General features: G+C 41.2%; 1 protein-coding gene across 2 annotated transcripts; it reads left to right on the forward strand.

The window, feature by feature from the left end:
• The first annotated feature begins 418 nt into the window (after nt 1–418).
• On the forward strand, nt 419–13,074 carry pgfb (placental growth factor b). Of its 2 annotated transcripts, XM_085391411.1 has the most exons (7): nt 428–1,215; nt 10,701–10,737; nt 11,822–12,018; nt 12,133–12,212; nt 12,521–12,550; nt 12,635–12,691; nt 12,789–13,074. In XM_085391411.1, the coding sequence occupies exons 1-7, from the start codon at nt 1,153–1,155 to the stop codon at nt 12,808–12,810; spliced, it is 486 nt and encodes a 161-aa protein (XP_085247537.1). In that variant the 5' UTR covers nt 428–1,152; the 3' UTR covers nt 12,811–13,074. The 2 variants fall into 2 exon arrangements, with proteins under 2 accessions (XP_085247538.1, XP_085247537.1); XM_085391412.1 differs by lacking the exon at nt 12,521–12,550 and having other exon boundaries at nt 419–1,215.
• Nucleotides 13,075–14,942: the final 1,868 nt, after the last annotated feature.

The raw sequence follows: 14,942 nt of genomic DNA on the forward strand, positions 1-14,942 counted from the left end.
AGCCGGTAGCTGGTGGGTGGGGGGTGTCTAAGTGTCTAAGATGTTTAGAGACACCACACTCCTGAGTGTGGTCTGTTCAATAGCAGAGCCAATGCGGCCATTGAGCACTGCTGAAGGAATGTGTGGAAGCCCACAAGGAATCCTCTCGTTCCAGTGTTTCTGCAAACACAGAAGTCCCACACTGAAGAGTAAGCCTGTGTGTCAACAGAATAGGAATCTCCCTTTTCTGCCTTTGCAAACTTGAATAAATAGACTCAGAGGAAAATCTCCGTGCACGAGCAATGAGTCTACCATCCATGTCAGCAGTTAAAAGATCTCCAAATGTTTACCCAGCCTGAATTGCGCTCACAGAATGTCGCAGGCACTCGGAGGATGTTTCTGTGTACGCTCTATAGTTTAAATCACCTGCGGTGTATAGTCTAGAATTGCACTACAGCATCACAAACTAAATAAACTACCTTTTTATGTTGCAGCTAAAAGGAGGAAGCTGTAAAATGTCATCAGTAAGTTGTATGTAGACAGATGCAGCAGGGCAGAGACCAAGACAAAAGGGGAGGAGATTAAACGGTCTTGTGAAAAGGTGGCGCGGAGCAATTAGACGCAAGTGCTTCTCTCTGTCTTTCTGCTGACTGCAGCTCAGAGGAGGACTGGAAACTGAAAGTTGTTGGCACAACTTCATGCGTGATTTTTTGAAGCGGATTCCTTACTTGGAGATCTTGGACTGAAAGCTGCTCACTGAATATGCGTCGTCACATCTGGCGTTCACGCTTTTATTTCCACAGAATCCGTTTTTAAGCTCATATTAAAGGAAAACGAGACACAAAAAGTGTGTAAATGTGAATATTTATCAGTTTCTCCTTTTTTTGTTAAAGTATTATTGTGTTGCCTCCTCGTCACCTCCACTTTCTCCTGAGGGGCCTTATTCATTAGTGAGCACAATCTACTTCATCAGGTTACACGCGCGGAGCTACGTGACTCCACTCATTCTCCGCGCTACTAAACCGGGAGCAGATGACTTGGAAAATCCCTGGCAGCGAGTTTTTTTCTGTTTGCTTCTGTTTCTGAGTATTTTGGGACTTTTGTTGGATTTTTTTTTTCCGCCACTATCTCCATCGGGAGCCATCGCCACTCTCCACGCACAGACGTCACGAAATGTTACTGGGTTTTGTCATCGGGACTGTGGTGGCGCTTTATCTGCAGTTCTCACCTGCACAGGTAGGACGTTGCACGCTTCGGTGAAACTTTACACTCAGAAGCAAAATGAGGGGATTGCTTGTTTCCCCCACTCTCCCCCCTCCTCTCCTACTTTGCACTGAAACCACAGAGACTTTGGGTTGAGATTTTCACACGCTGCTCGGTTTATTTTGTGTCTGCTTTGTCCACCAGTAACCCAGCAAAGTAGAAAATAATGCACCTCGTTATAGAATGATAAATAAAGCGCCTATTGTTAGGTCTGCTAATAGCCTCGTTTAAGTTCAAAGTGTAACCTACATATGAAACGCTCGAGTCATCAGAAGCCAGTCAAGTGATAATGATCTATTGTTCTTTCTCATGCTGCTTTGAATGAGCGCCATCGGGCACCCCTCATTCATAAGATGAAACGTGACAAACTGCATCACTCTCTCTGTGGAGCAAATGATGCAAGGTGACTCACTGTTATACTTTGCAAAGCTTGCTAAGCTCATAATTACAGCCGCATCATACTTTAAAAGCTAGGTTCACAGACATGGATTATGTTATATTCCCACTCTTGTAGGCTATGGTGGGATCTTTTTTTCGGTATAAATTTCCATCAAGGGGAGCACTCTGGTCGTCATGTTGGCGATATGTTCTCTAAATGGGAGATTGCTGTGTTTCTTTCCAGGTAGTAGATGTAGCAGATCCTGGAGCTGCTTATAGTCTGAAAGTGTATTTAGTAAAACTGGATCATGTTAAGCTTGCAGGCACCTGCAGCTTTCCCTTCTTGTGCTTTCTTAGAAGGACACGAAGAGAAGGCAGCATTCTTTAACTGCTTTATTCCAAGAATAACAGTAATGAAGATGAACCAGTGTGAGCATGTGGAATTCAATTAAAAGCATAATTTCAGGGAAGCCGTATCAGTGTCAGGAGTTAAATCGGCCTACAAAGCTGGTCTGTTCTGTTGTCTGGCGTCGCCTGTTATTCTCTTAATGAAAGTCTGTCAGAACAGGGGAAACGGTGAAATTGGAGTGAGGAGTCATTCAGAGGCCTGTGTTGTGCCAGAAATACCTGTAAGAAGATGTGTCATTGAACATTCGGACTTGTGCCACCGTATGCTTCAGCCCTTGAACCTATTCAGTCTCTGATTTCCTTCCAAGGTGGCTGGGGACTTTCAGCTGTCTCTGATGGCTTTTATGTTTAATGCAAAACCAGGCAATTCTCTTGTCCATTCACTGCCAGTGTCACACTTCATACTCTGCTGCTTTCCTGTTGAATCAAGTAACACCCCCTTCCCCTTTGCAAAGCTGCAGGCCTCACATAGAGGTACTACTCGCTGACTCAGCCAGGCTCTCAGGGTTGGAAAAAAAACAGATTCCCAAACCCAGAGACTTTGCAGCTGTTGCTTAAGTTGAGAGTGAGTGGGAGAGGCATGAGTTTACCACATTTCCTTTAATCCTCATAATCAGCTCATGGCCCGGTTAGTCAAAACAGGAGTGACAAAATCCAGGGGCCTCAGTGTGTAGCAGGTTAGATGCCCTCTGCTGCACCCAAAGACTGATGGCCAATGTAACAGATCAAACATCTAACCTGACCAATTAGATGTCATACAGTATGTGAAGATTTGACCTCGGGATCCCTGCAGTTGCTGAAAACTTATTTGCATTTACTGATCATTTGTAAATTTAAACGTTTTCTTTGTTTTCCTGCTTCAATACAATTCAACTCAAACCAGCAGCTCTTTTCACAAGTTCACACACCAAGTTATGTCTGGAAATACAGACACTAGACATGTGTCTGGGAATCGCAGACCAATAATTTAATAATGATTAGCTTTCCTAACTGTCACAGCTGTGAATCATGTGGTCAATTACAGCTGTGGACAGCAGAGAAGCTGGAGTTGACTTCAACTGTTTAATACCGTCCTGCATGAGATTTATAGTGTAGTCTGTGTGTGTGTGTGAATGTGTGTCACATACAGAGGGCGAGTCTATCATTACTGCATATATCAGTAGTTCACAGCAGGTTAAAAGAAGGAGTGTTTTCCCCAGTGTTCTTGGGTAATTGTTATAAGACAGAAGAGATATAAAGAACCAGTGAAGAGGAAAAGATTGGCTGGATTAAAGGCTGTGTTCTGCTATCTCGCTATGTTCCATAAAAAGGGATAAGATGACTAAAGACAGATGGCTGTGATTCGCAGCGAAAGCCTAGCTACACCCATCTCTCCACCTCTCGCTATTCCTTGTAGTAATCCCATGCTGCAAATCAGTGGTGTGATAACTTTTATCACTAACACTGGTGTGTTATGTTAGAAGCATGGTGACATGGTGTCATCGGAGAAAACGGAAACAGCGTAGTATAAAAATATGTATGTAAATAGTATTTTTTTTTTTTTTATCATAAATCAACACTGTAACAGTAGGTGTATTCTGCTGATGTTGATTCCCATTGAAATGAGCAGGTCAAACTTCCAAGCTTTGTGGCTTGTCACTGAGGGTGGAAGCACCTGGGTTTCCCTTCTCAACAATAGTGGCCGCTTTGTCACCCTTTTATGAAATACAGTACAAGCTCCATGCCATCCACCAGGTGTTTTACACATGAACTACAAACAGAGTTCAGTAAACCTAATATTACTTTATGGGAAGTACTGTATATGGAAAAGATTATTGGTTTTAGCCAAATCTCTTGTTATTTTGTACAGTGTATTTCTTGGGACAAAGCAGTCGTCTATTTACTGTATTATTGGCAGACCTGCATGTACAGTACAGTGTGTGTTTTAACCTGAAGTTACAGTAGTAGGACTACTGTGAAACCTGCCTATACATTGCTTTTAAATACCTGTTGCCTCCTGCTCATTTGACAGCTATCCCTGAGTTAGATCAAAACCACTGGAATGCTCTCCGTACAAAGCCGATCTCTTAGTGATCGTAGTGATTGTATTTCATGCTTGCATAAACAGAACCAAACCTGAATGGCATTTGGCAGCATTTCCAGGTGAAATAACTCATGTCCTGAAGATTTGGACATGTGCACAGCTCGCAATTTTGGTCAACTTCTGAAAAAATATTTTTGTGATTATGTTATGATGAAGCTGTGGAAAAAAATAGCAAAGGTTGAGGATTATATGCCTCACTGAAATGCAATTATGAAATTCTTTGAGTGACTTTTTAAATTGTATAACAGATATGGGGAAATTATGCCTAACCCATGTGTTATTGCCAGAGTTCTGATGAAGATCATCACTTCATCGGTACACCGTGTTTCTGTGCCTCTAAAGGCAGTGAGCCTCAGCTTCTGCTTTTGTATTCATAAGGACATGACGCCACACAGGTGTTTCCTTTAAATCACCCTCCGCACCAAAACAATACTTGAGACTGGCCATCTGTACCGCACGCATGTGTTTGTGTTCAAGTCAGAGCAAAGAGCAAATGTATAATCAAACATTAAGTCGACTGCTCCCTTCCCGCCGTGGCTTACTCTGTCTTACGCTTAGCACATCTTCCTGTGTAGATCAGATGTCTGCACGGGAGTCCCTGCAGTGGTGGTGACCTGCTGACTGCCCCTCTGTGTTGTTGTGGTACTTCTCCCTGGTTGTAATGTCCTAGCCCAGGGGAGAGTTGCAATCGCAATCAGGAAATATGGAGTTCTCCTTCCTCCAACAGAGGAGGAGGAGTGGTTGTGCTCAGGGCAGCTGTCTACTCAGCTAGCTTTAATCTCCCATCTGGATGTAATTTACTGTGGTTTACAGAACAGCGTTTACTGTAATGGAGACCACAATTACCACCGGTCAGCTTATCTCAAGACTTGTCGTGTGTGTATGTTTGCGGACAGGGTGCACAGTTTACACAGTGGTTGTGTGTTTTTGTGTGCGTCCTTGGGGAGACATTTATGCATGCATTAATGGACTTATACTGGGGAAATCGTGGTTATCTAAATTAAAATTTATGCCGACCCTTACCTCTCCCTCATCACTTGATCCTATTTTACTTCTTGTTGTTTTTTGACTAGACGGCAATGCCAAAAAAAGCAGGATTGTTTTCAAACTTCAGCACTTAGGCTTGAAAAGGGTTGGTTTGGTTGTTGCACAAACGATACCTATTCTTTTTGTCAGCTTTCATACAACAAATCTCTTTTTCTGCCGTATCTCAGCAGCAGGATCCAGTGCATGTGGCTCCAAATTGAGAATGGGTCTGCCTGCACATGGATCCACCATATTTAATGTAAAGGGCAGACATGACGATGTCAGTGAGTCTCATCTATCTCCCAGCAAGAACACTTAGCTTAGCTGTATGCATAATATCAATTAAAATGCATTTATTCTGAAATCTGGCAGTTATGCATGCCTATTTATGCTACTTTTTTGTTTGAATCTGTGTGATCTATGTGTGTTTGTGTACTTACATGTGGAATAACTCGTGATTTCAAAGTCTCTCTGATGATTCAAGGCATTGCTGTGGAATGTTTACCGCATGCTCCAATGAAGTTTTTCAGTCTTTTGGCTATATCCAGTGACCACCTAGAGACTGGGTACTTCTCAGTCCTGTAATAGCACCGCTGTCAAAAGCTGACCCGCCATGTGTGTACAAAAGAGAACCGGTCTTTTTTGTAGTGGTGGAGAGAGTGACTTCATGCTCCACGAGAAGGCCATGAGTTAATGTTGTGGCCATGGCGCTGATGACGTGGAATCTGGTTAGCAATAAAGGGCACATGAGGAAGATCAGTAAAGCATCATTTCTAACTTATTGAGTATCCACTGTCCCCCCTTCTGATTGGCTGCCTCCCTGAGAAAACCAAGTTAGGGCTCCACGTCCTCTGTGACATAATACAGATACAAGAGTAGACAAAATTTGTCCAAAGAAAATGAGCATTTAAAGCCGTCTGCAGTCTGAGACTTTGGCTTACAGTGATTACTTGTACGTATTCTTGACCATTTAAAATTTAAAACCTTTGTTATGATTTATGCAAACTTCTACCACTGTACCAAAATATGTGAGAGAAAATAAAGAAACACAAGATAAGTCCACTTAAAAATTCCCTTGTTATGCGTCTTCAGAATCACCCAACTGCCAGACTACTTATATTTACTCATTTCATTTAGTTTACTGTCATTCTTTACCTCATTTAGCAAACCCAGTCAGTCAAGTTATCCAGCTTGACTGAACTAATTAATGTAAAAGCAATTACAGTTTGTCAGATGGTCAAAGATTAAGGGGACTGCCTAGAGGACTACAGTTTACTACTACAGCCTGAATACCATCAAAGCAGGAGATCCAACGATACATGTGTGCTAATCAGATGACCTAATCTTTAGTCAACAGAAGCAATGAGTCAGCATTAAAACTGCATGTAATATGGCAACATTTTTTGCAGAATAACACATGAAAAGTTGTTTTTCAGCCGAAAACTGTAGAATGTGGTCGGCTTTCTAATGGTGGAAATACAAGCATGTTGTGAAACACTCATTCCTTTCAGTGTCTTGGCTCCATTGTGAATAGTATGAATTAAATCCTATTGTATTGTCAACCACAAGAGATATAACCTAAAACGCCCTACCAGCATGTGAAAAGAAAATCTTACTGCAGGCTTTAAGATAGCCGTCTATTACTTTGTGAAATCTGAACAATGTATGTATGGGACGCTGGTTACTGATAATGATTAATTATTACTGTTTTATACTGGAATACTGGAATGACGTGAAAGCATTTAATTGTGATTTATAGCCGCCTTTAGAAAACTTCCATTTCACTCTGCTGGAAAACAAAAGCATGCCCCACCCTTACTCTTATGCAATCCACTGGAGAAGACGAACCTAACCTCCAAGCCTTCAGAATAGGCTTTTCTATCTAATAACCCTAAATTGGTTTGGGAACCTTTGTATTTGATCTGCCATCCTGTTCTTTCCTTATGAAAAATACATTGTGGAATAAGCTGGCTGGACTCCAGATTTTTCTGGCAGAGGGCCATGGGTACCTGCTGTTTACCTCCTCCCCCACTTGACCCTCAAAGCTGAAACATCTTCTGACAATTATGCTGGGTCCCCATCATGTTTTAGGTTTGCTCCCTATCCACGCTGCCCTTCCTCTGACAGATGGAATAAGCAAGGAGGTTAAAGATGACGCATTTCAGCTGTGTGGGACTGCAGAGTAATGAGGCTTGGGGCCTCTGCGGCCCAATGGCAGGAGCCCAGGGACGCAACAGGTCCTCTGATTTGACCTAGAGTACAGCACAAACTCTTAACCAGCAGTAGTAGGAACAGAACCTTATAAACAATGTTTTATTTCAGCTACAACTACTACAGACAACTCAATCCATACTCGCTTTCTCCAGCTGATTACTGAAATACTGAAGCACACTGCGCCACCGTAAAGTACTAAATGTCAAGACCTGAAAGCATTTTGTACAACTACAGTAGCCAAACAAGGGTGTGTTACTTATGGAACCTTGTAGATGCAGTAAGAAAGGTTTCTCTGGCACAGGAATAGCTGGAAAGTTTAGGCACTTAATCACTGAAAGGTCCAAGTTATGTTTAAATAAAATGTCAATTACCAGTTACATAAAGCTTAAAGGAGATGTGGCATCCCAATATTTTTTTTATCTTGCTAGGATCAAAGATTTGCTTACGCGTGTCCCATCAAACATTAGTTGAGAGATGGAGTACACCAGCTTTACAGAGCTAACACTGAGAGAAGCAACTATTCACCTACAGCTAATGTAGGATCACAAATGATCTTCGCATGCATTATCTTTGGAACATGGAGGAAAATAACACATGCATATGTAGACCATGTAAAGTCACCACACCTGTAGAGTCCAAGCCACTGCACTGCCATGTTGTTTCCAATCCAATCAGTACAATTTTTTATAACATATATAATTTTATATTGGTCTTTTTTCTGAAATTTTCAAAATAAACTAATCGTTTGTTGATAATGATGGTAATTGTTAGGTCCTGATCTTTGATTCCTCTATTAACATACAGTACACATTTGCATTCATTCATTCTTTATATGGTGGATTAAGATTAGGATTAAAAGTAAGGATGCGATGGGCCGTTATTAATCAAATCAAATGTAATCCATGGACTTTTCTTTACCTGTTTGATACATTCACATATGTACCTGTATATGAATTGACCCTCCAAAGCTGTTGCTAGTTTTTATGTATTGCCAACGTTTAAGTCTTGTATATAGAGTCTATAAAATATAAGACTATAATTTTAATCTTTGTGTCAGACTACAGCCCAGAATATTTAATCCATTTTATGAAGCATAGCTTTTTTTGTGTTAGACAGAAACAGTCTGTAAAACTCATTTACTGGAAAGACAGAATGGATGTTTCTGCTTGTGTGTAATGGTAAAAAGAGGAGGGATTTTCTGCTCTTAATTCCTTCTTGATATTTCAGCACTTTCTGTCAATTGCAAAAACCCAGATGTTGTACATACAAGTGAAAATTCCAATACAATTGACAAAGAGGAGAAGTATTGGGTTATAAACCAAGAACAGATGAATTTAGTCTAGTCATGTCTAGTTTATTTCTATAGCCTTTAATCAAAGGTCCTAACACCCACATTATGAAACCAATAAATGATAATGACACATGGTAACGTTACACTCTGAGGACAAGTAAACTCCCTGAAAAAGGTCACCAGGGAACAAAATGTAAGAAACATTCAGGACTTCACAGAAAGCGAGCATGCTTTTAGGATTAATGACACATTGAACACATTTATTAATGTGAAACAGTCCCCCTTTCCACAAGAGCCTAATCACCCCCTGTCACCATGAATCATACAGTTAACACTCTAAGTGCATAAGACGGAGGGAATTGCTACGTGAGGATCCTCATGAAGCCTTTTTAAGAATCTGGTGGATTCTTTTGGGCAGCTCATTCCTCTGCTCTCCACCGCAAAGGGTACCAAAGATGTTTCCTCATCATGTCGAGGCTTAACCCATGACCAAGGTTAGAAAATCCTCCAAAACCTCAAAACGTTCAGAGAGGCAAGTGAGGCCAGAGCCAAAAAACCCTTGTGATGTGGAGCAGCCACGACACGCAAAAGGGTGGAAAAGGGGAAGCTGATCTTATGCCAGTTAACGTTGGACACGAGATTCATTTTATCAGCCTGCCATTGAATATAAAATACGCTCAATGGGCCTGAAAATGAAAGCAACTTTTGACAATAACTGGAACTGAACTGTGACTTTCCCATGCTGTGCTTAAAGAATATTCTGCAAGTAGAGCTTATATCCTGCTGTGTTTCAGTGAGGCTGACACAGCCCGATGGATGCTACACTATAGAACAACTCGGCAATCATAGCAACAGCTGTAGATTTTAGCCAGAAGAACAAGAACAACTGTGTTGAAAAACAGGGAAGATGCCTCAACAGCTCCCTTTGCCCAGAAAGGACTCTTGAGTGATATTTGTAGTCTTTAATACAGAACGCTGTGCAGCTCAGAGGACAGGTCAGTTTCTGACACTCATGTCAGTGACAGTTTTACGGGAACTGCTGAAATGTTTGCAAGTGTAAATGCATCATCATCATCATCATTAAACCGGGACATTCCTCTTAAATCACACTGTTTGGAGGGGGGAGGGAAGGATGAATACAGCAGTATGCTGACAGATACTATCCTCATCCTGAAACTAATTTTGGTTCATAACAGGAAAAGGATGGATTTCAACAAAGCACAGATGGTGCATAAAGCAACAGTCTTTATTGCCATCACTCGAGGAAGTCCTTGTCAGGCTGGTTGCTGTTGCATGAAGACTTTTTGCTCCAGTATCATTTGTCCCACTGCTATTGTCTACAAAAACATTGTTACACTATGAATGTGATCCGGCATGTGTCATAGAGAAACTCAAGTCCAACACCAGTGACGAGGAGAATCTGCGGAAGCAGGTTGTCTGCCGCCTGTCCTGCACTTCTGCCGGAGGGTATTTTATCAAACATAGATTTCCCTTCCTGAGATGGAGTCAACCAGAGGTTTTGTGTTTTCCCAGGCGAATGAAAAATTCACTCTGTTTATCATGGGATTATGGGAAAAAATCAAGACGGAGGAGGAAACAATCAATGGGAAAATAAATAGAGAGCTGAATGTTACACCACAGGAAACAGGTTTTGAACCTAAACAGTTGGGCACACTGTAGATATATATGAAGACCTCTATCTGCTGCCTGTCCAAAAGACTCATCCCCAACAGAGTGGGAATGACCTTCCACTTTGGTGTACTGTTGTTCCAGCTATCGCCACCAGAGGATGAAAACACTGGTGTCAGACGTTAGTGTAAAGGCAGGCTGACCTCTCTATGTGTATAAAGGTTGTAGGCAATAGTGTTTATATTTGAGTGGGTGGGTTAACAGTTTGGATTAGTTTTATATAATGTTGTTCATGTTTAGGTATGTATTTAATGTTTCTGGCTTATTGCCAGTACCTGTTTCACTTTCATTGTCAGTCTTGAGGCTCGCTGTCACATCCTGTCAGACCACAAATAATAATTCTGGATCCCCACGTTTTGTGTTTTTCAGAGTCTTCCCTTGGCAAGTATAAACAGTACAATGGAAGGTAAGGAGTTCTTCAAGTTTTAAGCTTTTAAGTCTGCATGTCCTGGATAAAATGAGTTAATAAAACTTTCTTCGAGAGAGTAGCTCTGACTCTTTAGTTACGCTGTATTTTCTACAGTGTTTGTGGTTTAGAGAAAACAAAAGGGGGAGACTAGAGTTTAACAAAAATATATTCCCTCGTTGTGCTCGTCACACTTAGTTCTTTACTCTTGCATGCTGGTTAGTCATCGAATTTCATCTGAATATAGAGCGCAGCAGAGCATGTCTAGGCTAGCAACGATTACTCAACTGCTGACCTTCTCTCTTCATATCCTTTTGCTCCCTTACATTGCTATACATTAATGCTAATTAAAGAGCAATGCACTGGTAGAACTTGCAGGCAGAAATGACTGCATGGACGTCTAAGAGCCAGATCAGCAGAAGGCATGCAGTCCACTCAAGAGGCACTAACTGGCCATTGAACTGTCCCTTTGCACTGTACTACATTACAGTTCGTGGCCTCATCTCCTTACCATGGATGCTTCCCCAGCCGTCTCCTCCCAGCCTGTCTGCTTTTATAAACAGCTGTTGTAGTGTAAGGCTCCATTTGGTGACCTCTGAGGGTCACCACAGTCCCAGAGGTGCCTGCGGGGCAACTCCAGTTCCAGATCCAGCAGGGTTCTGTTCATGGCCATGTTCCCAGTGTTTGTTTTCTCTTACTTCTCTGTTTGGCCATAGTTGTCCCTGTTCTTCCTCCACAGTCTCCCCAAAGCAACTAGGACACTTTCACACATGTACTCCCACAGGAAAGCACACTGTACATTAAACAAATGTTTCTTTCCCCCTGAAAATGAAAACAGGATACATACTGGTGTATAGGTTTCTGTGTACAGGGCATGAAAGCATATCATTGCTGGATTACTGAGCTAATTACCAGTACTGTTTGTGTAGAACTGTATCATCTTTAAGTTTAGCTTTTTTAGCTGTCAAATACGATCGATGTTGTCACAGTAAGACGAAAAACTGATCGCTAACCAAATAAAAATGCAGAGAAGTCCCAGAAAAAAGATGGCACTGCTTTATACTTTGCCTACTCTTATTCACAGTGCTTGTGTTTGAAAAAGTTTGGGGTCGCAGCTTTTGCCGCACCATTGAGAAGCTGGTGGAGGTGGTGCAGGAATACCCATCGGAGGTGGAGCACATCTACAGCCCCTCCTGCGTTCCCCTGGTGAGGTGCGCTGGCTGTTGCGGAGATGAGAACCTGGAGTGTCATCCCACTCAAACCACAAACGTTACCATGCAGGTAAGACCTAAGTGTTGTGCAACATAAGTGTGAGTTATAACTCGTAGCTGTGAGCACTTCATGAGATCGTTTTGACAAATCTCCGTTTCACCTCCACCCCTCCTCCATTCCCAGCTTTTGAAAATCAGGCCATCAGAACAAGGTCAAGAATATGTTGAGATGACGTTTGTGGAGCATCAAACATGTGAATGTAGGTAAGAAAAAAAGAAGGGTGTTGTGACATAAGTTATTGATAAGTATGAAAAATATAAACCCCGTCTCCTGGAAGTCATGTTTATGTTTCTCATAGATTCATCTCCAAAAACTTGAATTGAATACCTAACAGAAAATAAAGTTGTTTTCCTAAAGATTCCTGCACTGTCGACACACTATCTGCTAATCGAGTTTGGTCATTAATAGCAGGCAGCATAAACGTAACTTCTAGAAGACTGGGTGACTCTCACAGACTTTTAAATGTTGTACCTGGACATTCATGTTAATTTATCGAAACCTTTGCCCTCAGAATCAGGAAACCTGTTGTGAAGGTTCCAAAGTAAGGGAATATTCTTACAATATCAATTTTGCTATTTGTCAAAAAACGCAAGCTTTTTTTTTTATAATTTGGTTCTTGGTTCAGGAAAAGGCGAAGAGGAAGGAAGAGGAAGGAGAGACAAAAAAAGAAGGAATGTGACAGGTGAGGGGCACACGGGGGGGAGAAAACGTTCACATATCCACCATTTTATCTTATTACAGCTTTTAACAGAGGCTACGTTATCACTTGTGTTCTACAGGTGCCAGATTCCTCGCAGGTAACTGCAGTGGCGACCCAACCCCCTGTTGCAGTGTGGCTCACTATTTGTTTCCAGCCCAGTGGGAGCATCAAAAGTCTCCTTCACTCATCTATCAATACTGTGTCTGCAGCAAGAGACTCAAACAGCTGGGTTGATTTGCTGACATGCCCTTATGCTGATGGGCAGGGTGTTTTTGTAACGACAAGGTTTAACAGGAAGTGCGTTTTGACTGGTGGAAACACTGCTGTTACAAGCCTGAAACAATGGACATCCCTGGGAGCCAGTGCAATGTAGAACCAAACAGACTGATGTCTTCTTTTTATGCTAGGTATTACTGTATCGGTTATTATTTGTCAAATCCTTTGGTATTTAAAAGAAGGTTACACAGGTAAAAAAGAAGAAAAGTCTATATTTATTAATATAGTTGGACCAGAGAACACCTTGTGGACTTGATGTGCAACTTCTTTGTACATGCGATAAGGAAATGTCTCCCTCTAGTGTTTATGGAAAGTGTTTTTAAACCTCTATATTAAAGTATTTTGCAATCAGATCATCATCATATCTGAGATCTGTTCCAAAAGCCATTGTTGCATAATTGCTTGTTGTGTATAAATCAAACTCTTTAACAGCATCATGTGACCTGAATGGGAAAACAACATTTAGCAGAAATGTTCATAAAGCGAAGATTTTCCCAAAACTTCAAACTTTCCATATTTATGGAATCCAGCATACAGATGTTCTCCTAACAAGAGGCTAATCTTGATTATCTGGCCCATTCATCTGAAATGAACATATGGATGCACAGTGGGTGTGGCGAGATCAACGGCAACCGGCACATTCGTGTTAAAATAATGAATACACTTATGTTTGAGTAGCACACATGTTTTTGCAAGAGTAGAAATTCCTCGTTTCAATTTTTTCATTTATAATTTTGATCAAAACATCCTCGGATATTTCAGCTCGCCCATCATGCATTTCCAACTCAGGACCAAATACCCATGCGTTGCTTGTTTAGTCGCTCACAGTAAACAGGTTGCAGTTCTATGACAATACATGAGCCTTCAGGAGGGTATTTGAGGTATGCAGATTGAATTAAATACTGTACAGAGGGGCAGTGCACATCAGAGGGTTGGACCCAGTTTTTGGCAAACCACTCATTTTTTCTCGAGTGTCAGTCACAAGGACATAACATACGGTGCACGTTCAATGATACACTACTTCACTCTGCCTGTGCCTGTACTTGAAACATATCAAGGACCATACAACTAATACCCACAAGGCTTCCTTTGAATGCCGTGGAATATTTGGTGTGGCATGTTTCTTACTGTCGTGTAAGCAAATAAGTGAAATGTGAATTCAGATTTAAGTATTCCAGTGGGATATATCCAGTATACATTGTCTTATCTACTTGTCAAAGTAATGGTTGTGGAGGAGGCTCGAGCCTGCCTGTCCCTGACCTTGGACAGGAAAGAGGGTACACTCCAGACAGCTCACCGGCGTGTCTACGGAATAAAAATTCTTAAAGTTGAAATTTAAAAACAGTGCTATGACAGGTTAAAAGTAATTGCACTGTATGGAGTGCTGCAGCAACAGGGGAAAGCTTGAATACAAATTATTTTTGCTTTTTATAGCCGTTAAAACATCATGTAAGCCCTCAAAATCTTTTTTTATTAGATTCCAAGCTTGAGCTCCCACATGTAAAAGCATTAGTTACGGTCTCAAATGTTCATCCCATATGCTGTGTGCAGCTGAACAGCACAACCTTGTGTCCAACTGGTGACTCAACAATCCCATAATCCCACACCACAGGTGTCATCCTCTGTTTCTAGAAACACTGCAACATGGAAGGGATGAAGTTTCGTAGATATGTTAAATGGCGTTTGTATGTTTGTTTGTTTGTTTGTTTCATGTATCACATAAAGAAAATCTATGAAAATGTAAAAATAGCATTTTGACTGACGTAGTGTTTTATTTCATTTAAATATTTATTTTGTAATAAAACTGTTATGATTGTCGGCTTGTCTTGTGTAATTGTTTAGTAATTCCAGTTGTATTCAATAATTATATACCAGTAGGCAATCCTAATAGATGTACCAACTGCTGGCAGTCTTAATCTGTTTCACATTATCACAAATAATAGCAAACTATATGATA

Source organism: Rhamphochromis longiceps, linkage group LG19 (genome assembly GCF_057381845.1).
Source record: "Rhamphochromis longiceps isolate RC_006_pf linkage group LG19, R_longiceps_female_GT1.1, whole genome shotgun sequence".
Classification (NCBI taxonomy): Eukaryota; Metazoa; Chordata; class Actinopteri; order Cichliformes; family Cichlidae; genus Rhamphochromis; species Rhamphochromis longiceps.